Raw genomic sequence first — 25,000 nt, forward strand, 5'->3', positions numbered from 1 at the left:
GTTGTCTGTCTACGGTATCTCAAATTGCCAAGGATAGAAACATACGGTATGCTTCTCAGGTAGCACCGAGAAAGGAATCAGTCCAAGCTTGCCTTTGCTTCATACAGTTTCACTCTAGTTTTTAGGATTTGTTGTAATTAATTTTACTTTGGACTTGGAAGGTTGCTTACCAACATAGAGACGATTTATAATCTTTGCTTCAGGGCCAGAGGGAGCTCTTATGTATTTGGGCAAGAGACTCTTGATAATCCTAAAGAGACAAAACACAGGGCAACCAGAAATCAATACCGTGACACTGAAGCGACGGACACCATTTCAAGACGCCCAGGAGCCACTGTAGCGCTCCTTCTACTCGCAGAAGACTCGGCGTTCAGGGATTCACTCACACTGGCTCCTTCCTGGTCCCTCTCAGCATCTGAACGATCTGATCCCTCATCTCTTTGTCTTCGTACTTCACCGTGTGCTTCCCAACCGTCTCGGCGTTCATGACGAGAGAGACGTTCCTGAAAAAGGACACACAGGGTCAACCATGGAGCGTTCTCATACTGCACAGCATGTTGAATGTTAGATGGCACAGTTGCAATGGGGATACCTGAGTATAGTCCATTGCAGGGTGATGTAGATGTGAGTTGAATTGCTCAGCTCTTCAATCATTGCCTCTCGGCTGGCTGGGCTAATGCTCCACAGCAAGCTGGCGTCGGTTTTGATTTTGGCAGTGACAATATCCTCCGGCATGTAGTTCACTATAAACTGCATGGCAGACTGTAATGAAAGGAGCGGCAGGTCAGTGTCACACATCGGTCACTGGCTCGGCACAGTCTGCAGGGTCATTTTGTCCTGTGATGACAAACAGTATTGTTAGCCTTCCAATACATTTTCCTTGCTAGACAGCTTGCATGAGTATTCCTGCTTAGCTCTGCTATACATACTTGAAATCCCGTTTCTGAAAAATGAATCAAAAGTATACAGTTTAACATCACAGAGAAGTTGAGAAACGCACTACTCTTTAAACTCTGAAGATCCAGATCTAGAGCTATATTAATGTGTCAAACCTGCTGTACTGTCGGACTGAGCTTGCTGTTCATATTCCAGCCCTGCAGCTAACCAAGGTAAAAATCACACACTTACTGGATTGGTTGCAAACAGGTTGGTCATTTGGTTGAATGCAGATTGAGAATAAGGGGCCAGGTTTTGCTGCTGGGCGCTCATTGTAAATAAAGGCTGAAAAGGAGCAATATAGATAAAGAGATCTGGGGTCACACACCTGCAGTAATCGTTCAGCATGGATTAAATCTCGGAATACTACAATTGATATTTCTATAAAAAGTGAAAAGGAGTAGCTGAGAAAGTACAGTGGAAAGTACAGGTAAGTAAGGGGAACCCTTTAATGACATTTTCTGAAATTTTAAAACATTTTGTGTGAACTCTAGAGTTCGAGAAGTTGGCAGAACTTTGAAAAAAATCCCATGTATGCATTTTATCTGTGACATGCAGAGGAGACCTCATAACCCCCAATGCTGAGGTGAATGGAGACGTCCAAGGGCTGGTTCGTGACTCCGGCCACAGACTTGACCAGCGACATGAAGAGAAGGGGGAACCAGATGATGGAGATGAGGGAGAAGATGATCAGGCCACCCATCCCGTACTTCACAATCATCTTCTTCTTCTGCCCGGAGGGCTGCGGGTATTTCTGAAAAAAATGAGAGAGAGCTCTTATGATGATCGAACAGCTGAGCTACCGAGACCAGAGCCCTACCCAGAGTGAGTCAGCAAGGGTCTCTTTCACACTTTCATGTTTTAAACTTTGTTTTTTTTCTTAAGCTCCATAAGATTTAAAGTGTAACCAATTTAAAAGCCGACAGAAATGTATTAACAAATATTGGAAAAAAATGAAATAAAAGGCTGGTGGACAGCCTTCCATTTCAGAAACTGGCAGGCAGGTTTGGTATCAAGTCATTGCACAGTGCCTGTGTAGCTAAAACCGAAAGAATCAATACCACTGCCTGCATCACATAAAATCAGTAGATTGTTCTCCTTGATTAAACAATGGCATCTATGCTGCACGCTATTCTACTCAGCAGCAGAGGAGCAATATCGAACCCCCACACTGTACCTTCTCAGACTCTCTCCAGCACCTGAGAATGAAGATGTTGGCGTAGATGTCCTCCACACAGATCCAGCTGGACAGACTGAGCGTTGTGTCCGTCCACACCCAGTCCATGACAGCTCGCAGCTCCGTGAGGAAGGGGACCATGCGGAATCTGCCATCAATGCGGGACGGGACGGGGGTGATAGAACCAAAGCAATGTGAATGACCGGAAAAGGAATCTGCACATTTAATTCACATTTCATCCGGTAGAGGGGGACAAGGAGACTAGGCATATGTGTAGTTTTGAAAGAAGCGCTGGTTATATCAAACATGCACTTGCATTTTAAAACATGGCATCTGGCTCATCGTCGGTTGATGACCTCGGTATGGCAGTATGGCAGTACAAAATGCCACGCTTACCCCTGAAAGAGGAACAGGTTCAGGTAGTTGTAACTCTTGGTCAGGAAGTTGCCAAGGACCCGGTTTGGGTAGCCACATTTGATCTGGTAGGCAGAGAGGCCAAAATACACACACTTGACAAAGTACCAGAGCTGGGCCACTTGGTTCTGGTTGAACCTCCTGAAATTGCACAGAGAAATGGAAAGTTACAACCTCAATTAACAACACAGTGAGTTTGTAATCAGAAGCAGGAGCAGATCAGTAATGAGTCAGAGTTCCAAAGAATGTAGAAAAACAAAAACTATTTCACTGCCTTCCAAACAGGACCCTTGGATTTTTACATCAACATTTAAAAACACAAACAAAAATAAAACAAATAATGTTACACAACCTGTGACAGACAGCTTAGGCACATTTTTTAAAGTCTGTAAGTTACCCTTATGGGTCGATCTCTTACTTGTTTAATTGAGCGAGACACAGTCCAAACCGTACAGTGTTTTAGTGTTCCTACGAGTTCCTGTTAAAGTCGCCCAGTTACCTCTCTGTGACCCCCGGCAAGATGAAGAACATCCAGAAGTGGATCCCGAAGACCAGCACCACCTGGAAGACGCACTTCCCGAGCAGAGTCTTGCGCAGGTACAGAGCCCGGTCCACTATCATGGTCCCAAACTGGATGAGTAGCATGACCAGGAAGGCTTCGGGGACCTGGTCCTCTGACAGGGACTCTGTGATGTCTGCCGCCGCGCCGTACTTCTGCAGGCAAAGACAAGAGGATGGCTGGGTCAGCCTCTCCGGAGCACATCGGATTACAACATCAACTGAGCCTGGTTCATAAGAACACAAGCAAGCAAGCTAACGCTCGCATTCACGCTTACCCCAAACGCCCAGTATCCGAAAATGATGATAATGAAGTTAATGACATCAACAAGGAACATGAGGGCGTAGACGTCGCACACCGGGCTGTATTCAGGGTGGATGATGTCATAGAAGAACTGTCGTACCGGCAGGTAGACCTGGAGCGCTCTGGGGAAGAACAAAGCCATCATCATACATTCAAACACACTCACACACACTGAATAAACACGTTCAATTTGTGCAGGAGGTGATCTGCAATTCATCCGCAGCAGGACAGGAGGGAGGGAGGGAGCCATGGAAAAGTCCTCACATTTCTATAGACTTGGATTTAGCCTCCAGCATCTTCTCCTTGATCTTTTCCTTGATTATTCCCTTTCTGGTTGTGTGTCTGTTTTTCAGAGATTTTTTTCTTTTGGGAGGCTCTGTTAGAAAATGAAAAATATTGGTTAAATCCATGAAGCATATTCATAAAGCAGTAGCGGGAGAATATCGGCAGCATTCTAGAATGCATTCTTTGCTCACGTGGCACACGTATCCCAACAGATCAGCCAGCTTATTGCCACTAACCACAGAGAGACAGAGAGCATGCCTGTCAGTGTAAAACATGAGCACGGACGCATCACATTGGCAGGTTTCCCGGTTCTATGCTGAAAAGCTCCGTACCGGTCCCCTCTGTGTGGTCTCCCTCTCTCTTACGCCTCCTGAAGCCCAGTCCTCTGGAGCCCTGGAGGTAGACGAAGGGTGAAGTGCCGTCTCTGTACTTGTCTTCATCCTTGGCAGGCTCTCGTCTCTTCTCTTTCTTCCGCTTTAACTTTTTGAGAAAGTCTGGCATGTCAACCTCCTTATTGTCCCACAGGCCGTGACACTGGGAAACAGAAAGGCAAATGCTGTCAGTGTAGGCAGCTGAGATTACACTGAGACTGCACTTATAGAGATCTTGTGCATTTTAACATAAACCTCAGTCGGAGTCTTTCAAGAGTTCAGTGCTCGTGAAAAGTGAAGGACAGTGACACTGTGGACTTAGTGAAGCACTGGAACTTCAAGACTACTATTCCTCCTAAATAAAGCTCTATAAGAAGTTTGAAAAGTAGAGCCGCTGAGCACAATTAGCACAAGCAGAACACTGCAGGCTCTTACCTTCAGAATGGACCTGTGGAAGAACAAGGCGAGCAGCTGCACCAGATCAAACAGCACGTAGCCGTCCTTCTTCTCCACCCCGACAATGTTCGGGAGAGCGAAGGGCCGGTCCGCGTTGATCCCTCTGTAGGCGGTGGTGGTCCAGGGGAAGAACCCGAACTGAAAGAGGTACTTCACAAACACGATGATCTGAAAGAGAGGATGTGGAGAGTATGATCAACCCCAGACACTGGAGCAAAACCACAGGCGGGGTCTAAGCTGCAAGGGATGGAGAAATCACTAGAATCTGACAAAGCTGCTGGATCTCGCACTGGTTTCTAGAGCTCAGCTGACCAAATCAAATCAAAGAAAAAACTAAAAGCTATAAAGCTACAATCTACACAGTTATATACAGCTGTGGCCAAAAGTTAACCTAGTAGTATTTCTAAATACTGCAGTATACAATGTGTAATGCTGTAGTATATATAGTAAACTGAAGTCTATGTCTCAATACTGCAGAACACTGTAGGATTTGTCTGGGGTAGGAATTAGCTGGTTTTGGCCACTTCTATTCTACACATTTTTAGAAATTTTAAAACAGTTTATGTGAACTCTATGGAGTTTGAGAAGCTGCCCTGCTAAAATTTTAAAGAAAAAACATCTGCATTTTAAAATAGATACATAGATAAGAAATTTAACATGGTCCAATTGTGCACACAGTGACTGAAGGGCATAACGTGTGTGTGTATATATATATATATATATATATATATATATATATATATATATATATATATATATATATATATTATATATATATATATATATATATATATATATATATATATATATATATATATATATATATATACACATACACACACACACACACACACACACACACACACACACACATATATATATATATATATATATATATATATATATATATATATATAATATATATATCATTTGTGAGGGAGGGCAGCTGGGAGATCCCACCTCAGTGTAGATAATGGCTGTCATCCAGAAGCGCTTGGTGGGGCGGGGCACAGACAGCATGGCCCAGAGGAAGATGAGGATGGGCAGCACCAGTGACAGGATGCAGGCCGACACCATGTGGTTCAGGATGATGACAAAGTAGCTCAGCATCTCGGACTTGCACACCATAGTGTTGTAGAGGGCGAGGAACACCCTGAGCGGCCGAGGCAGGTCCTGGAAGAACCTTTCCGACTGCTCCATCACTTCATCCTGGAACACCCTGCGATAGGGAAACAGGAGCCCTTAGGGTGCTAAGAGCTGAGCCAGGCATTGTGACAGTAGCCAGTGAATGCAGGGTAAAGGACAGGTAAGCGTGGAGAATCACTTGAAAACTGGCTGAACATGGGAGACAGCATGGTCTACCAGAGCAATGAGCAATAGAAGCATGTTATGAGCACCAGAAAAGAGAAACTGAACAGCACTGTTATTAGCTGCAAGAAAGGCATTGGCAACTGGGCACACTCGCTGATACGTCCTTGTCAATGCATTGCCACTCACTTGTTGAGCAGCAGCTCGCTGGCGGTCAGGGTGCGTGTCTCCTGCGTGAGCGGCCTGGGCCCCTCCATGTCGATCTCGTCCAGGGTCTCCCCAAGCACTGGGCATGGTCCCAGCCCATCGAACGAGGCAGGGAAGGGATCCTGAAACTTGATCCGGTCCTGAAGCCTCTCTGCGTCCTCCTCGTCATCCTCGTCCTCTGCAATCATTCCTGTGTGGCCACTAGAAGAGGAGTGGAGGCGTGAGGGCTCATTGCCCATTGTGGGGCATATCAGTTTTGGTTTTATAACCAAATACTTCACAAGCAGAGACTTCAGAGAAAAAAAAGCTTCAATTCCCAAAGCAGAGAGCCTCGGAGGACTCATCGGGAGATCAGAGATGTGCATTTGACTGAGAGGCAAATAATGAGGTGCACGCTTCATAACATCCATGGTTAAAATAGTTTAACCCAGGAATACAAATGTATTACCATAAAAGCACGCTCTCGCTGTCAATGGAAGACATGTCGAAGTTCGCGGTCTTGAGGAGCTTTCTGCAGAGGTGGTCGCTGGCCCTGGGTGGGGGCGAAACAGGAGGGGCAGAGGGCTCCTCCAGGTCATCCGGGGGGGGCTGCCGTGAGTCGAGGGTGATTACTTCCGTAAGGCAGCTGGAGAAACGAAATAGAGAGAGAGAGATGCTCTTAGAGCACCCCGATATAACCTTTACACTGAAGCACGCAGGGGAGTTCTTTTCACCTTTTCGTCCAGTTTCAGAAAGACAAGACAAGGAAAGACACAGAGACTTAGAGATGTAAGCAAGCAATGTAAGGAAGGTGAAATGGGTTGAAGGAACGGACTTCAGTGTCAAACCAGCACATTTCATGAGCAACACAATTCAGAACTTACTGACCAAATAGAAGCCCTGGCGAGTCCAGAGTGAGCTATGGATCTCTTCTCAGATCAAAACGCCTAAAAGGGGTTTTAAGGTAAAACTTCCTTGAATAAATAAATAAATGAAGCTTGAATGTGTTGTCAAGATCTACGGTGTAAATGACATTAGGACCCATGTGGTTATGTGGTTAGCTATCTGAATAGCTTCCTGATGTCCAGTGGAGCTCAGCTGCTCTTCTGCCTACCTGGACAAACTGCTTCCCCAGGAGAGCTTTGAGTCGGAGCTGACCACTTTCTGGTAACCCCAAGAAGACGGTGAGGGGGTCACCTTTTCCTCCTGAGCAGGTGACTCTAGAGTTGCCTGCTGCGATAACCTGGCCCTGTAAAACTCCTGGACAGTGTCCTGTGATGCCAGTTTCCCCTAAAGAAGCAAAATTCAACAGAATGACAGGAATGCCCCATGTTTATTTATTTAGCAATTGTTTAGATTGCAGAGAAGAAACCCCTTGACGTCTGCAATCGGCAGCTTACTTTTTTCAGTTGTTGCCCCAGCATGGCACGCTCAAATCGTAACACTTTGGCGATGTCCAGGTAGTCTTTACAGAAGGAGTTCAGCCCTTCAATCAGGTCATCAGTGAGAGACAGAATGAAGACCCAGGCAAACTTCACTGTGTCTATGATACGCTGGATCACATTCTCTGCAGGCAGAAAATCATCTGAGTAGATTTAAAACTTCAACACGGAAATCGAATGCTCTATCAATCCCCATCATTTAAACTAATCTACACGATTGTAATAATCTGTCACACTTAACTGGGCTGAATTAAGACAGACTAAACATGTTGACTAGAACTACAAGCTAAAAACTACAGACACGACCCTACCTTCCTCTTCCACGACCTCGTCATCCTCAGTGGTTTGATTGAGCTCATCTTCACTTAACTCTGCCGACTCCATGCCTGCTCCCAACACAAAGACACAATGTAGAATCCTTTATCCCTGCTGTGACCAGATCCTAACAGAGATTTCTTCAGCCCTTCAGCTGTTGGAATCAGATGCTAGATTCCTTTACCTTGTTGCCGCTGCCTCTCCAGTTTTGCTTTCTTCTTCTGCTCATTCCTCAGAGCCGCCTCTTCTTCTTTCCTGACCTTCAGAGCAGCTTTCGAGCTGGTGGACCAGGCTTCGTAAGCCAACTGCCAGGGTAGAGAGGGGAGGGTTCGAAGTGCAGCTGGGATTCCAGAAAAACACCAGGATCTATAGTCCTTGACATCTCCACCCCAACCCGAACCCTAACCCTAACTCTAACCACAACCAGCCCTAACCCTAACCTTAATGCAAACCCTAACCTCAGCCCTAACCCTAACATTAACCCTAACCCTAACCTTAATGCAAACCCTAACCTCAGCCCTAACCCTAACCATAACCCTAACCCTACCCATAATCCTATACCTAACCCATAGCAGTCAATGGGACCACTCCTGAGCCCCATACAGCTGTGTTCCAATGGGAATGCTCTACCCTTACATTATATGCACACTGTGGCTCTACTACAGACCCTGTACATCTTGTTGGACAGTGAATTTCATGACTAAGCGGAAACGTTGCCTGGTTTGCAGCACAAGGTTTCGCTGCCGGTCCTGTTGTGTCCTGAAATCAATCACTCCATTCAGGAGCCCCACCTGCAAGCTTGTTTTCTTTTTGGGGGCTTCTTCCTCCTTCTCTTCCTGTTCATCTTCATCATCCTCGCTGTCACTCTCAAAGAGGTAGTAGCTGCCACTGCGGATCACTGGCAGTGAAAAAAAAAAAAAGATTCCTTTTCTGTTTGGGTTTGAAAGGATTGTGCCATGCTCCAAGTACGCGCTATTCCAGCGGTGATCCACTGGGGGCAGGGGGAGGGAGGCACAGCCATGCAAGGACAGGGACTGTCACACAAGCAATCATGTGGCACCGCACAGGATTATTGAAATATTCAAACACTCACTGGAGGTGTGGTTCACCCATGGCTGCCACCATTTCTTCTTTTCACTCTGGTTCCTCTTTTCACCGTCACCTGCAAAAACTGTGTCTGAATATATCATTATATAAATTAATTTTGCTGAACGATACTGTGATGGCTCATACTGCTAGGCATTGGGAAGAGGATTTTATTCCTGGATCCTGTACATGGGCAGGTGTGATAAATATAATGCTTTTGCAATACAAGGGAAGCCACAAGAGTATGTGTCGATGTAACAATGGTACCCTGAGTCTGCGACTCCCTCTCTTGTTGAGCTTCTTCCTCCAGCTCTGGCAGGACCCCCTGTGCTGGAGCGATGGCTTTCCCGTCCTGAGTCTTCCTCTGTTTCATTTTAATCTTCTCCATCCTGAGAAAATAGACAGATACTGAAGTGAAACTGTCATGCATTCTCTCTCCCCAAGCTCCAGAGCTCTATACAGCAGATGCGTCTGTCCAGCAGGGGGAGCCTGCCACTCCTAGCACAGCAGACAGTGCCCTAGCCTTTGAAGCAAGGAGACACGGGTTCAATGCTACGACCATTTTTATGTTATCTTCCAGCCGTTCCTTAAGGGAAATCAAAAGCAGACTCCAGCACACTCAGATATTTCTCTTTAAAAAATGTTTCCTTTGAAATCTGGACTGAGAAAAGGAAGTTTTTTGGAGTGTTCCTACAGGAGCTGCGCACAGCTGAGCTCTTACTGTTTCTACAAGAGCTGCGCACAGCTGAGCTCTTACTGTTTCTACAGGAGCTGCGCACAGCTGAGCTCTTACTGTTTCTACAGGAGCTGCGCACAGCTGAGCTCTTACTGTTTCTACAGGAGCTGCGCACAGCTGAGCTCTTACTGTTTCTACAGGAGCTGCGCACAGCTGAGCTCTTACTGTTTCTACAGGAGCTGCGCACAGCTGAGCTCTTACTGTTTCTACAGGAGCTGCGCACAGCTGAGCTCTTACTGTTTCTACAGGAGCTGCGCACAGCTGAGCTCTTACTGTTTCTACAGGAGCTGCGCACAGCTGAGCTCTTACTGTTTCTACAGGAGCTGCGCACAGCTGAGCTCTTACTGTTTCTTCAGCAATTGCATGGATTTCTTCTCCAGCTCCAGCCTCGCTGCAATCCCCTTCTTCACCTTGGCTTCAAACAGCTCGGCACCCCTGTGAGAACAGACCCGCCCAGGGCGGACATGACAGCTTACTCTGACTGAGCACTTTAAAGAGATTCTTAGTTTATGGATATAGCTGATTATTGAGGACGTGGAAAAAACATACAAATAAAAATGTGTTGTGTCTTAAGTGCGTCTAAAGTAAAAATAAATGCATAAATAAAAGCTGCCTAGCTCACCTGGAAGCTAGGATCTTGGAGGTCTTCAGATCAGCCACTATGTAAAGGAAGTAGTAGCTGACGAAGACCCTCCTCTGGGCCAGGAGGAAGGTGAAGCAGATAGCGTCCCAGATGATCCCTGCCTCGCCCTCTGGGAGCTCACAATCATCATCGGGGGAGGCTGGGGACAAAAACAAAACTAACTGGGACGAACCTCAGGGACTAAAGCTGCCATCATAACATCACTGAGCTACACCAGGGTGAAGGGAAAGCACGGCAAAACACCAACAAGCATGGGAAAGCACATAGAAGTAACCATCGGGTGGATGGCATCCTTCGCTGGTCCCCCATCCTGAATGTTTTCCCTTGCCTCAAAATCAATGCACTGAATTCCAGAATATGTGTCAGCGGATACAGAAAAGAATGTGCTACTTACGGACATCATACTCTTTTATAGTGCAGACCATACTGAACGTCTGAATGAACCAGCAGCTGTTCTTCAGCAAGCTGTGCAGATAGGCACAGGCTCCCAGCTGCAAGCAAACAGTACAGCTCAGAACAATGTCAATGTTAATTAAAGGGAGTCTTGAAAACTCACACTCGAATTAAGTACCGTTTTCAACCATTTCCCTGTGTATCAAAATCGCAGGTTAAAGAAAACTGCAACTTTTGTGGCTCATCAATCATGATTACTCAGAGGCCATCTTCTACCTCTCCAAAGTCTTGAGCGATTTAGTGTAAAAGCTGACACTGCAGCGTGGAGATGGAACTCACAGACAGGATGTTCTTCATGGTGATGACCAGGACCGTGTAACCGATGAGAAGATCCCACAGCTTCAGGATGTGTCGGACCGGCTTGAGCAGCAGGCTTCCTCCGAAAAGCATGAAGTAGAAGCAGGAGATCAGGTAGCCCATGCAGAAGATGTTGATCCGTGTGGTGCCCGTGATGAAGATCAGGCTGAGCACAAACCAGAAGAAGTAGCTGAACACGAACATCTTGACGATGTCAAGATAAGATCTGGGGGATCAAATCAGAGTGCTCAGCATTAAACAGAGACAGTCAGGAGGACTAAGGCTGGAAATCTCAGGATCCCTTCATGAAATTCTGCATTGTTCACTACTGAAGCTTCAATAACATTTTATTATAGGTGTCATCAATTGAGATACAGATCGACGTAAGATTTCCTACTGAAATCACGAGACAAAATTACATCAGATTTAATCCAAAAAAAATACAGCCCTGGTCTACATCAGCACGCAAGACAGTGATGAGTTCAGAGTCCCGCTCGCTGACCTGCAGTGTATGAAGTCTGGGACGGGGATGTACTGGCTGAGGGTCCGGGGGTCCAGGCTGCGGCTGATCTCCACGTTGTCACCGGCCAGAAGGCGCACGGCTGCTGTGTTCTCGTCCTCGAAGACCTGCCACTGCAGAGAGGCGCACAGCAGCAGCATGTGGTCATCTGGGGGGGGCAGGGAGATGGGCAAACAAGGGAACAGAAAACGCTTTCATTTAATTTTATTCAAAACATGCGTTTTGTGTCTGCGGTGCGTTCTGCTGGTTTTACTCACATATTAAAAAGACGGGGTTTGGCCTCCTGGCGAAGTCTGGCAGGTAGAGCCATTTAATCAGATTGGAGTTCAGTGGTGTACTGCCGGTCCTCCAGGGGTAATCTGGAAAAATACCTTTTCATTATCACTTTTTAGTGCAGTATCACTGTGTGTGCTCTGAGTGTAGTATCACTGTGTGTGCTCTGAGTGCAGTATCACTATGTGTGCTCAGTGCAGTATCACTGTGTGTGCTCTGAGTGCAGTATCACTGTGTGTGTGTGTGTGCAGTATCAATATGTGTGTGTGTGTGTGTATGTGTGTGTGCTCAGTGCAGTATCACTCTGTGTATGTGTCTGCTCAGTGCAGTATCACTGTGTGTGTGTGTGGGTATGTGTGAGCTCAGTGTATCACCGTGTGTGTTTGTGTGTATGTGTGTATGTGTCTGCTCAGTGCAATATCATTGTGTGTGTGTGTGTGTGTGTGTGTGTGTGTGTGTGTGTGTGTGTGTTCAGTGCAGTATCACTGTGTGTGTGTGTGCTCAGTGCAGTATCACTCTGTGTATGTGTGTGCTCAGTGCTGTATCACTGTGCTGACGCACCTCTGCAGAGTGCAGGAGGGATGCCGATGCACAGCAGGTACTGGAAGGTCATGAGACTAGCAGTGAAGCAGCAGTATTTGGGCCAGATCTCAGCGATGGACTTCCTCCTGCGTCTGGAGAGCACGGCGATCAGGGCGAAGGAGTGGAGCATGGCATAGAAATCCATCCGCTGTCCAATCACGTTCACTGCCACCACGGAGCACACCTGGGCAGGGAGAGCGGGGGCCACAACGGGGGTTAAAGTACAGGGAGGCAGCCCTTATAAAGGGTTACTGCAGGATTCCTGCACAGTGTTACTATGCTTTTCTCAGCGCTATACCACGCATTTCCCATAGTCTACCCTGGTTTGCCATGTTTAGTAACATGCTTTACCATACTTCGCTATTCTTTACAATGCCTCTCTATGCTTGACCATGATTTCACTGCTCTTTATTACACTTTGCTGTGCTTTTACTGCAGGAATCTTTTAGAAGGGAAGCAAGGCGCTGGTGGTGTTTCTCTTGTTTCTCACCTCCAGTCCAAACTTGTAGAAGAAGTAGTTGATGAAGTATTTCATGCAGCTGACCATCCCGTCGTCCAGGTGCTGCCGAGTGATGCCCTCAAACAGGGTATTCGTTTCGGACTGTTTCAGAGCGTTGTGGAGCTGGTAGTAGAGCTGGTGGCGGTGCACGGTCACCTCGAATGCCAGCAGAGCCAGGATGGCGAGGTGATTCTGAGTAGGAGGTTCGGAGGAGAGCAGGGGTTCAAACAAACAAGAAACAGCAAGGTCACATTCAGGCTTAAACTTTCCAAAAACCTTAACAAACGAGGGTCTCCCTGCAATCTGCAGTGTAAGCATGCTGGGATAGTCACTTTATTTGCTTGCCTATGCTAGTCTAAACTGGTTGGTCTGAATTCGTTTTATTCCAGTGCTGGTAGAAAAGTCAGCATTTTTTAAGCTACCTGCCTGGACCCCCCTCAATTCTAACCAGCTTTAGTTTCACCGGGGGACACTTGCAAAACGTTGATGGAACAATATCAAAAGAACTATAAAAGATTTTTTTTAAAAACTGGTTTTACTTCAAGCCTTTGGCATCCTGCAGCTGAACTATTCACTGTATCCGTGTTTATTTGAAGAGTTATTCTTTTTTGGTGTCAAAATCAGGCTATCCTGTCTGGCTGTGCCGGCTTGGTGGGGTGGGCTCTGTACCCGTAGGCAGGGCAGGCTGCTCTCTGCGCACTTCCTCAGCCCCCCACACCATTCGGCAGGGTCCACAGGCGCCATGTACAGCACAGACTCCCTCAGCAGCTCCTCCAGGTTTGTTTGAGTGTGGCTCCAGTTCACAGGCAGCAGCTTCTGAAAATAAAACCCTTCATAAAACCTCATCTCACCACAAACACATCCGCAACAACAACAACAAAATATGATTTTTAATAATGACACGTGCCATCTGGTGGACAATTTTTGTATTATTTTTCTTTTCTTGAACATGCGATTCTGGTGTCAGATTGTCAATTCTAATTGTTACAGTTAACATTCGTGTTTCAGAGGACTCAACAGGGATGTTTCATATTTAAGCACGACTGAGTGTTTTGTAGTTGTGGTTGATAAAGAGGGAGAGCAAGTAGCCTGAATCTATGCTGGCTCTGCCCATGCTTTGGCAGAGATCGGAGTGTTTTGTAGTTGTGGATGATAGAGAGAGAGAAAGGAGCCTTGTCCGTGCTGGCTTCGCCCTATGCTTTGGCAGAGATACTCACTGCGGTGCAGTTCGAGGAGTACTCGTGCGGCCGGAGGAACTTCAGCTGGTACATCATCTTACAGACAATCATGACACAGGCCCACACTGTGGAGATGCTGGATGCCAGGGGACGGAGCCTCGGGAAGGGCAAGGCGAACGTCCACAAGACCATGAAGAGGTAATTCATCAAGGAGACCTGGAGATGGAAGAAAAAGCAAACCGGGGGTTAATAAAAACCTCATTCCTGCCCGCCAGTCACACGCAGATCAGCACGCTTTCGTATCCCTCTGCAATCTCACCTCTGTAAGCGTGATCCAGATGATGGCGGTGGAGATGATCTTGATGATGTGCAGCTCCAGGAGTCTCCACACCGTCACCTGTGCTCTGTGCAGCATCCTCAAAGCCTTCAGCACCAGCAGGGTCACCCTGTCCACCACCTGCCCCCACTTGGTGAGAACGCCCTCTTCAGAAACAGAGGAAGCGTGTAAGTCTTGTGCTGGGAGGACATCAGAGTACAGGGGGATCGCTACAATCAGGCTTGGATATAGAGATGTACAAGGTATGAAATCAATGCTAGGTGGTTTCGGCAGAAAAGAAAAATGCTCCTAATAAAATGACCAAACCGGAAACAAAAAAGAATAAATAAATAAATCAATAAAGCACCACGGCAGAGGAACAGTTGAAAAGTGTTTTGTGATCTGCATACTTGCAAACATATTAGCTTAACAAATCTTCATAAAACCTTCCTCAAAGCATAGTGAATGGAGCCCAGTGAATGAAGAAATGAAACCATTGGTTTGCTCTGGTTCCAGTACCAACCCTCTCCGCTGGCATCCCCCGGCCTGTCCAGCTCAGACAGACCGACCCGGTCCAGAGTATCTTCACTCCGGCCACTCAGCTGTTCTGCCCCAAACCTGTCAGAGGAGAATCCAGTGAGACACACATGTCAGCCACATACAATCTGCTTTCATCTGATGTCAATTTCAATGCATTTGTATTATTGTTGATTATCACTATTATTATTATTACTATTAACAGTACTAGTCATAGTGGTAATAGTAGCATCATTATTATTAATTTTACCTTGATTTAAGTTTCTGAATCATCTCTTTAATGCTGGAAAACAATGGGACAGGAATTAGGAGAGCAGATTTAAATGAATTTGTTGTTCCTTGCTTGATACTTGCTTGAGGGGGGGTTTGCTTTCAATTTCACTGACAACTCAAGGATATTAAAATACACAGCCAAGACAACCCACGGAAAACAAGACTGGAGATTCACTGACAGCAATTGGAACCACATGGAGAGAAGTGACCAGGACTCACCTTGTTGCGATCACACACACTTTCACTTTGATTTTGTCTTCACTGGAACACAAGAACGAGACAAGAGGCGTTACAGGAGTCCAGCGAGTTTTAACCGTCACACAATCATGTTTTTTTGGTACCTCTAGGATTGCTGTAAAATGATTTCACCTTTCGCAGTGTTACAGAACAAAAAGTATGAGACTTCATGATAAATGTCTTTAACGCAAATGCATTATTACATGTGAACAAGCAAAGGATGTACTGTTAAATTCAAGCTAATAATGAGTCATACTCACCCCTAAAACTAGCATAGGATAGATTCATCAGGACAAGCACAGCTTTTCAAATAACAACAGCAAGAGCAAGCATTACATGTATCCTGAGTTAATGCATGCATGGATGGATGTGTGTGCTGGATGCATGTATGTGTGTGCTGTTTGCATGCATGGATGGATGTGTGTACTGGATGCATGTATGTGTGTACTGGATGCATGTATGTGTGTGCTGTTTTCATGCATGTCTGTGCTGTTTGCATGTGTGTGTGTGCTGTTTGCATGCGTGTGTGTGCTGTTTGCATGTATGTTTACATGCACTTGTACCGGGAGGGCCCCTCCCTGACGGGGATGCTGCTCAGGTCGGTCAGCATCAGGAAGTCGTTGTTGAAGTAGTGCAGTTGGAGAATGCAGGCGAGCAGGAAGGAGGAGGGCAGCAGGATCCGGGCAAATAGCTCTACTGTGTCATACTGCTCCAGACCCAGATCCCTCAACCTGAGCAAAACAAACAAATAACACAACAGGGTGAGGCAGCGCACACCCCAACAGGGTGAGGCAGCGCACACCCCAACAGGGCGAGACAGCCCAGACCTCAACAGGGCGAGGCAGCCCAGACCTCAACAGGGCGAGGCAGCCCAGACCTCAACAGGGCGAGGCAGCCCAGACCTCAACAGGGTGAGGCAGCCCACACCTCAACAGGGTGAGGCATGGGTTTAGAATGAGCAATAAACAAAAATGCCCTCCAAAAAAACATCATGAATCTGTATAAAGCAATGCCATGAATCTATATAAAGCAATGTCATGAATCTGTACAAAGCAATGCCATGAATCTGTACAAAGCAATGTCATGAATCTGTACAAAGCAATGTCATGAATCTGTACAAAGCAATGTCATGAATCTGCAGAAAGCAATGTTATGAATCTGTATAAAGCAATGTCATGAATCTGTATAAAGCAATGTCATATGAATCTGCAGAAAGCAATGTTATGAATCTGTATAAAGCAATGTCATGAATCTGTATAAAACAATGCCATGAATCTGTACAACGCAATGCCATGAATCTGTACAAAGCAATGCCATGAATCTGTATAAAGCAATGCCATGAATCTGTACAAAATGTCATGAATCTGTATAAAGCAATGTCATGAATCTATATAAAGCAATGTCATGAATCTGTATAAAGCAATGCCATGAATCTGTACAAAGCAATGTCATGAATCTGTACAAAGCAATGCCATGAATCTGTACAAAGCAATGCCATGAATCTGTATAAAGCAATGCCATGAATCTGTACAAAGCAATGCCATGAATCTGTACAAAGCAATGTCATGAATCTGCAGAAAGCAATGTCATGAATCTGTATAAAGCAATGTCATGAATCTGTATAAAGCAATGCCATGAATCTGTATAAAGCAATGCCATGAATCTGTACAAAGCAATGTTATGAATCTGTATAAAGCAATGTCATGAATCTGTATAAAGCAATGCCATGAATCTGTATAAAGCAATGCCATGAATCTGTACAACGCAATGTACAACGCAATGCCATGAATCTGTATAAAACAAAGCAATGCCATGAATCATGAATCTGTATAAAGCAATGCCATGAATCTGTATAAAGCAATGGTGCTGCTAGATAAAGCGTTCATTTTTTGCAGAGTATGCCCCCAAAAGGAAGAGATGTGCTAAAGAAAACCTTACAGACTCTCTTTCAGTACCACACATCTGTTAAGGTTCTTCAATAAACAAAACGGGTCACACTCTCAACTGTTTAAGAATTGATCAGCTGGCACTGAAGACTCTTACCCCTCCTCAGACATGCCAATGGTCTGTCGGAAGAGCCCGGAGATTGTTTTAAACTGGTAAATGTAGATGACGATCAGAACGACCATGGAATAGGCCACCACAACGATCCAGAAATACTTCAGCACCCGTCGCCACAGGTCATAGCGCACCTGAAAGAAAAGTCTGCTCAGAATCACACTGTTTGAAAATGCCATCGCCCGTGATTCTGTCTGTATCTTAGTTGTCTCGTCTGTATTTCTAGCGCTATGCTTCTAAATAAGACGTTTTTCATGCGTGGTTTGTATTTGTATATAACTCTGTTGTATCCTGCAGTGGGAGTCAGCGGTCCCTGCATAGTCCTGCTTAATGTACCTGATACAGGGCTGTGCAGAAGAGGAATAGCATGATGTAGAGGATTTTGTAGACCACCACTTTCCCGGAGAAGCTGACAACGAAGAACATGGAGCAGCAGAAGTAAATCCAGTACTTGACCAGCATCCCTTTGATCAGTGAGCCCAGGACCTCCATCACAGCCAACCTGCTCTCATCCTGCCCTGCAAAGGACACCAAGCAAAATGTCCTGGAACCTTCTGACACAGTGGCGAGGTCAAAGGGCATGGGATAATAATGAGGCACAATGACACCTCTCCAAATCTCGTCTGACAAGTGTGCAAAAACGTCCTTCTCAGTGAATTGGGATCCAGGCCTGCAGAGGTGCAGGCAGGAGAGCTCAGTAAATAAACTAGCAGCCCCATTCTTGTCTGCATTGTAAACCTGTGAACTTCATTTCACCACTCAGGAGCTCCTCACCTGCCTCTGACACTTTCACCTCAACCAGTGGCTCCTCCCTCAGAGTCTCCAGCGCCTTCTTTTCGGTCAGGTGTTGCCGTAGCAACAAACAGAAGGTAAAGTTGTAAGTGACCTGAGAAAGGAACATAAAGCCCACTTTGAATAGAAAAATAAAGTAAAACACTACAGTACTACAAATAAAGTTAAGTTGCAGTGTTACTGACAACTTTCTCACTGGACATTGTTTATCACATCTTTTCTAAAACACTTCTATTGCTGTTGGAGTCCACGGTAGAGAATCACAAGTCATTAACCCCCATTTAATATCCTCACAGTTTTGTATTTCAAGCTGCCCCCCCCCCCCCCCCCCCCCCCCCCCCCCCCCCCCCCCCCCCCCCCCCCCCCCCCCCCCCCTCCTCCGGTGGTCACACGTGTGTCCCCCCCCCATTACAGCTTCAGGTCCAAGTCCTGGAGCACGGGGTCCGGGATCCCTGGGAACAGCTCGTCCTGACTCAGCATCAGCCCGGTGAAGAAGTTGCAGATGACCAGCACGTTGCCGTAGAGCACCAGGAACGGGGAGCTGAGCAAGGCATAACGCCGGCGGTCTCGCAGCGTCCAGATCACGCAGGACCAGATCAGCAGCATCAAGGTGAGCCAGCTGTTGTAGGTGATGCTCCAGGTCTGTGAGCCAGGAGAGACCTTCTCAGAACAGACGCTGACCCCTGGGCCTCGTTCAGCAGGATGGCAAAGTGCTAAACATTTTCTGTTTTGTCATTTGGTTCAATTTGGATAGGGATCTACATTATAGAGCTAATGTACAGTGTATTAGTATGTCTGCCTATCTCTATCTAGGTGTGAGATAGAGACCTGTCTAAATATCTATCTATCTATCTGTGGTTAATAAAGAGTCAACCCTTGTATTGCAAGATCCAACAGAAAGATAAATCTCAAAGCGCGTGCATGCAATCAGTGTCCCACCATCATGACGATCAGCGCGCTGACATAGCTCTGCTTCATGATGAACTGAGTGAATGCCACCAGCCCTCTGGACTCAGTCGTGTGGCTCCAGGGAGTCTCTGCGTCGCCCTCAGAGCTCTCCTCTTTATCCTCATCCTCCTCATTTGCATCCTCCTCTGGGAATTCAGAGCGACTCACAATTCACACCAAGAAGCTTCCAAAATCATTTTTTATTAAAAAAAACAAGAAGTAAAACTCCTACAAGACAGAGCAACATGTACATGCCAGCAGGTGATATTTGTTATTTCCTTGTACACAAAACACAAGGGGATGAGTTTAAACTGTAGGTTTGGGCCAGTGGATTCCTATTGCTGGATCATTGTTAATGCACAGCACTGCCTGGCTTTTTACCCACTCAATAGCCAGTAATAGTGGTTTGCAGTGAGCGTGGCTGCTGATTTCCACCCAGTCTGAGCCCCTGTTACACAGTGAAGGACACCAGCAGCACTCTTACCTGTGCTCAGGTATATGGGAGAGGTGAAGCTGCCAGCAGCACTCTTACCTGTGCTCAGGTATATGGGAGGGGTGAAGCCACCAGCAGCACTCTTACCTGTGCTCAGGTATATGGGAGGGGTGAAGCCACCAGCAGCACTCTTACCTGTGCTCAGGTATATGGGAGGGGTGAAGCCGCCAGCATGTTGCTCTTGGTTATTCAACGGGGGAACTGACCTCAGCCCAGCCGAGTCCTGACAGTTACCATTCGGCACATATGTCACCTGCTGCACAGGGAGAACAGAAAGAGCAGTCTGCTGGTTACCCTGCGCCGTCAGACCCAGGCCCTGGTTGTCACAGTCATTCATTTGCAGCAGGGAATTGTGTTATGCAGGACTATTATTAGATTCTTAACATTCCTTAGCAATAAGAGATACATGCCGTGCATGCCCTGGGTACATATATCACAACATTCAGTTTATGACTTTGTTAAAAATTTGCACGAGCATTCATTGAAAGCAGTGACACTCGACATGGATGGAAGCAGCAGTTCATTTTTTCCATGCTTTTTCATTTTGGTGATAAGGTTCAGTGCCCGTGCAAAAATGCTGAACAATTTCTCTATTAGTTATGCATCTGACACGCCCTGAACTTGAGGGAAGAGCCCTACCCTTCTTTTCTCTTCTCCACAGCAGAGCGCTGTCCACTCAGAACTACCCTTATTTACACCAGGAAGGTTTCATGGTGTATTCAGTGGCACACAGGAACAGGCACTGCAGTGCTGGACAGTGCATTCGTGCAAAAGATTCGACGTGCTGTTGTAAGACAAGACCCAGTACCTCATGTGAGTTTATCTCCTCATCCATGCTAGCAAGAAGCTAAGAAAGGAAGAAACAAGAGTCACAGTGTTTAGATGAGCTTTGACATGCGGTCAGCTGTTCCCATTGAAACTAGGAGCTTTACAACACTAGGACATGTGTGTAGCAATAGAACCTTAAGATTCAAATGGTTTTTGTTATTGTTCAGTGGTTCCATGATCTGCAGTCCTATTAAATGTGGAATACATATTGACCCCCACTCTGTCCTCTCCAAAGGCAAAACACTTCTTGACATTGGTTACTTTTTTCATGTCGTTCCCCGAAGTCCACATCATCCTGCCCAGATTGTGGGCTCCGTTGGTGTGTTTGCTGTCACACTTTGGCAGGGTGACCTAACATCAAAGAACAGAGAGAAAATCACTCACGAAAGAGCAGGAGAATTGCACCTCGACAAAGAAAAAACATAGGTGTGTCAACTAGCAGGCACTGCAGTGTGAACAGAGTTACACCGAAGTTACGATTTGTAATTCAATGCCCCAGTATAATAAGATCTACACCAATTCTAACACATCCTTAATAGTGGTTCATTTCTCAAAAGTGATTTAAAATTCCCAAATAAGAGAGCTGGCTCTCTGCACCTCCTCAGTGATGTAGACCCACTTCTGGAGCAGAGCGACAAGGGTGAAATACAGAACCAGCAACACCAGGGGGTTCAGAAACACGGGCCAGGTCACCCCAGCGTGCAGCTGCAGCCTGGAGGGTTCGGAGGCGTTCGTCTGGATGAGCGCCGTCATTCCAAACAACCTGCAAGAAAAACAGAGAATCTGCTAGGTACACCCAACACTTTTCATTTGAAACTGCACTGGCTCGGACTCTTACCTGGCGTAGATGTCGTGAGGAGGCACGAGGTCCTGGAAGAGCTGCAGCTGGTACAGGTAGAGCCCCACCAGGTGCCCCATGCTGAAGATAGCCATCATGACACATAGGCTGCTGAACAGCACCAAGCTGATGGTCCTGCAGCAGGACCACCATGACACCACGGCCAGGAAGGTGAAGAAGTACAATCCAGACGTCAGCGAGGGCACCGTTATACCTGCGCAGGGGGTGGAGAGCACATGATATCACGGGAAGGAGTGTACATGACATCAGGGGGAGGAGAGCACATGACATCAGCAGGGGGAGGAGTGCACATGACATCACGGGGAGGAGTGCACATGACGTCACATGTTAGCCGTGTTCACAGTACACAATCCAATTACCTCTCAGTATAAGCACTTTGCAAATAAATGCAACAGTGGCACTAATTCCCTTTTAAAAAAACATTTCCTTAGAGAATTCTCTCCGGGAATTGTAATACCAAAGCAGGTTTATTTTTGATGGTATTGATCTCCTCTTCCACTGGCGTCAAATATGCCCAGCACAGAAAGGAACTTTTTGATCAAAATTTAAAAACCTGTGAATTTCGCTGTGAGTTACTTTGTTCTGCAGATCTGGTGCACATGTGGGTCACCTCTGCACTTCTGCCTTTCAATACAATCGCTTGTTTTTCTCTCAGACAATTCAATTAGAGGTTTGTAAACAGCAAAGCAGATCACATTGTTTTTATTATTTGTTTAAGAATTCTAACTGTTTTTTTTTTCCTTTGGAAATAAGTCTGAGGCTTTTTGAATCCTGATCAATGACAGTCCATAATTAAATTTCAGGGACAGTGCTTTTCTCATTTCTCAGGATTTTTTTTAATTAAACAGTGGTTTAAAACAGCAGAGAAATCTCTCTTCTAATAAGCAATTATACAGAGGTGTGCACAAACCCTGATCACTGTTCGTACTGAATTTAGGCGTTTCAGAAAAATCCCTCAAAACCCTACCTGCTAATCCAAGCAGAATCGTCACCACAACCTTCCCAGCTGAGTTAAGGATCTCTCCCAGTAATAACTGAAGTCCTCCTAGGAAGGTAAGGATCTTCAGGATAAACTTTGGTCTTCTGTTTTCGGGCTCTTTTGTCTCCTCTGTGGTGCTGTAGGTCGACTCCTCTGTCTCCTCAACACTTTCCTCTGTATCCATCTCCTGAAATGTCAAACAGAAACGACGATATACCAGGTGAAGGATGGGCAGAGTCTAGGGCATTCTTAAAATAACCAAAGCAACTCTCACTGCCAGCTCATAAGGATTCCCAAGCACACGTTGGACTGCAGTGCATTCAAACCAAGCTATAACTAAAGCCATCTCAACCCACATGTGTAACTTCAGGTCCCTAAAGGAGTTTGTAAATGTAACTGAAAATTCACAAACTGGAGTGATGAGAGCAAAGTGCAGAGTACCTCGTCGTCAGGCTGCATGTTGTCGTTGTCATGAGCTGTGAAGGGTTCCCTGGGTCTCACCAGCTTCTTGCACAGCCTGTATATCACAACCCCTGCAAGGAACATCCCCAAGTCTGGAGCCAGGAGCCGCACTGTATTCCAGCCACCCACCTCGCTCAGTCTGTGAAGAGGGACAGGACTGTGCTAATGAAAGCGTACTGCGCTAAACCATTGGAGAGCAGAGTAAACAGACCCCCCCCCCATTCTCATCCTACTGTTTACTGAACACAGCTGCTAGATAAGGAGGGGATATCATACAACCCAGCAAAATGGGAAACTTAGTGGAAAATAACAATACGAGCATGCGCAGCTCTAAGTCAGCCCTATAACCCAATAACCAATATATTGATTGAGCTTACCGTACAATTCCTATGTGGTGAAGTACTTTTTCCCAAATATTGTCCACTGTAAAAATAACACAAATTACACACCTTGAAGAACAAGCAGACAGAAGTTTGGAAACTAGTTTTTGCAAGTAAATAAAACATGTAAATAAATTAGTTTTAATTTGCTGATAATGCTTTCAATCAAACCAATATGAACAGCAATGTGTAAAATATTTCCCTTATAAACATTTCCTAGACTAAAAGCATACCAAAGTGCAATAAAACATAGTGAAAGCATCGCAAAGCATAGGTAAGCAATGCAAAGAACAACAAGGTATGGTCAAGCATATTAATAAAATGACAGCCCATGTTAAATGCAAAGTATAGTATAACCATGGGAAAAGCATGTGGTACAACTGCAAAAACACCATGCGAAAAATAAAGCATGCGAAAAAAACATGCAAAAAACATGCAAAAATACCATTCAAAAAACCATGCGAAAAAAACATGCAAAAAACATGCAAAAATACCATTAAAAAAACCTACGAAAAATACCATGCAAAAAAAGCAAAAAACCTACGAAAAATACCATGCAAAAAAAGCAAAAAACCTACGAAAAATACCATGCAAAAAAAGCAAAAAACCTATGAAAAATACCATGCAAAAAAAGCAAAAAACATGCGAAAAATACCGTGCAAATAAACAAGCGAAAAAAAATGCAAAAAAACATGCGAAAAATACCATGCAAATAACCATGCAAAAAAAAAAAAAAAAAAAATGTGAAAAAAACTTGAAAAATACCATGCAAATACTCAGTGGTAAACTTTTATAAGGGTTGTATTCATCCAAAAATGGTTGAGGTGACTTACCGTCTCGTGGGACGTAGGTGAAGGTGATTTGGAATCCTGCTTGTAAAGCCAGGAAGGTGATGCTCGTAAAGCATATGGATTGCAGGAATGTCCCTGTGTTTCCTTAAAAAACAACATTATGAAATGAATCGCAGATGTACTGATCCAATCTGAGTCACAAGACACGATGCGCACTTTTGTTGATCTCAGCACTAAGAGAGATTAGGTAACAGTTGTCTGGGGGCTCAACATCTCCCTGCTGGAAATAAAATTCAACAACCAACTTTTTTTTAATTTTAGTCCTATCATTTATTCATGACTCTTTCTTCGATTGCGCATGCAATTTAACATTCCAGAAAATAGGCTGCTGATTAGCGATTTAAGGGATTTATGACCCCCGAAAGGCGTTTTTACCTTACTGATCGCTCTGATCTTTTATTTTCCATTTTAGTTCACTGGAACTTTTCCAAAAGTCTTTAATGTCTCCTGAACCCCATGGGGATGTTTCATGTTTTATTATCCCTGGCGAAACGGAGGAAATCGTTTTTATTGATCCTTCATGCCTTTGCTCAGGGGTCTGGTGGGAGCCATGCTAATGGGCTCAGATTGTTTACCCCTCCCTTGAGCTGAACTCCTCCACCAGAGGAACTGCCACCCTACCTATCCCTGAAATACGAGGCTGTGCAACAAAACCAAGCAAGTGGGAGTGATGCGCAGAGGAATTCTTACACCAACATGCTGAAAACACAAACCAAGAGGTTCCTGTGTGCAGCGAGAGTGATTTGGCTTTCTTGTGTGGACGCCTGTTCTTCTCTCCTATATCTTTGCAGTGTGCCGTGACTCCCAGGGTCTTTAAACACAACCCACAGCATATGTTCTTAAAGAGGATTTCACTGATGATCCAGCCTATCCACCCCAATATCCTCCTATCTATCCCAGCCTATCCACCACTGTATCCTCCTATCAATCCCCTGTCCACTTTCCAAAGGGGATCTAAGCTAGACTAT

The 25,000-nt window shown here is 45.5% G+C and overlaps 2 protein-coding genes across 2 annotated transcripts in view; both read right to left on the bottom strand.

The window, feature by feature from the left end:
- Window positions 1-24,584, bottom strand: part of si:dkey-11f4.7 (piezo-type mechanosensitive ion channel component 2) — a 26,635-nt gene extending 2,051 nt beyond the window's left edge. The window contains 51 exon segments of the mRNA XM_041240107.1: window positions 148-250; window positions 387-503; window positions 593-762; window positions 1,129-1,221; window positions 1,502-1,690; window positions 2,114-2,261; window positions 2,510-2,668; window positions 3,027-3,241; window positions 3,364-3,511; window positions 3,654-3,765; window positions 4,007-4,208; window positions 4,481-4,669; window positions 5,462-5,720; window positions 5,999-6,217; window positions 6,465-6,641; window positions 7,110-7,285; window positions 7,396-7,562; window positions 7,749-7,823; window positions 7,937-8,057; window positions 8,544-8,650; window positions 8,846-8,914; window positions 9,106-9,227; window positions 9,920-10,009; window positions 10,197-10,356; window positions 10,612-10,708; window positions 10,950-11,193; window positions 11,470-11,635; window positions 11,745-11,846; window positions 12,322-12,526; window positions 12,833-13,033; window positions 13,511-13,657; window positions 14,059-14,235; window positions 14,339-14,535; window positions 14,859-14,953; window positions 15,365-15,406; window positions 15,946-16,113; window positions 17,426-17,574; window positions 17,777-17,958; window positions 18,215-18,326; window positions 18,623-18,874; window positions 19,172-19,326; window positions 19,665-19,929; window positions 20,482-20,520; window positions 20,721-20,852; window positions 21,099-21,264; window positions 21,340-21,553; window positions 22,328-22,526; window positions 22,781-22,940; window positions 23,179-23,224; window positions 24,015-24,116; window positions 24,557-24,584. Of these exon segments, the coding sequence (XP_041096041.1) occupies window positions 148-250; window positions 387-503; window positions 593-762; window positions 1,129-1,221; window positions 1,502-1,690; window positions 2,114-2,261; window positions 2,510-2,668; window positions 3,027-3,241; window positions 3,364-3,511; window positions 3,654-3,765; window positions 4,007-4,208; window positions 4,481-4,669; window positions 5,462-5,720; window positions 5,999-6,217; window positions 6,465-6,641; window positions 7,110-7,285; window positions 7,396-7,562; window positions 7,749-7,823; window positions 7,937-8,057; window positions 8,544-8,650; window positions 8,846-8,914; window positions 9,106-9,227; window positions 9,920-10,009; window positions 10,197-10,356; window positions 10,612-10,708; window positions 10,950-11,193; window positions 11,470-11,635; window positions 11,745-11,846; window positions 12,322-12,526; window positions 12,833-13,033; window positions 13,511-13,657; window positions 14,059-14,235; window positions 14,339-14,535; window positions 14,859-14,953; window positions 15,365-15,406; window positions 15,946-16,113; window positions 17,426-17,574; window positions 17,777-17,958; window positions 18,215-18,326; window positions 18,623-18,874; window positions 19,172-19,326; window positions 19,665-19,929; window positions 20,482-20,520; window positions 20,721-20,852; window positions 21,099-21,264; window positions 21,340-21,553; window positions 22,328-22,526; window positions 22,781-22,940; window positions 23,179-23,224; window positions 24,015-24,116; window positions 24,557-24,584 (7,629 nt within the window).
- Window positions 24,585-24,718: 134 nt separating this feature from the next.
- Window positions 24,719-25,000, bottom strand: part of LOC121307824 (guanine nucleotide-binding protein G(s) subunit alpha-like) — a 25,030-nt gene continuing 24,748 nt past the window's right edge. Inside the window, exon 11 of the mRNA XM_041240108.1 lies at window positions 24,719-24,731. Coding sequence (XP_041096042.1) covers window positions 24,719-24,731 — 13 coding nt within the window. The remainder of the gene's footprint in view (window positions 24,732-25,000) is intronic.

This window comes from Polyodon spathula, chromosome 59 (assembly GCF_017654505.1).
Source record: "Polyodon spathula isolate WHYD16114869_AA chromosome 59, ASM1765450v1, whole genome shotgun sequence".
NCBI classification, from domain to species: domain Eukaryota; kingdom Metazoa; phylum Chordata; class Actinopteri; order Acipenseriformes; family Polyodontidae; genus Polyodon; species Polyodon spathula.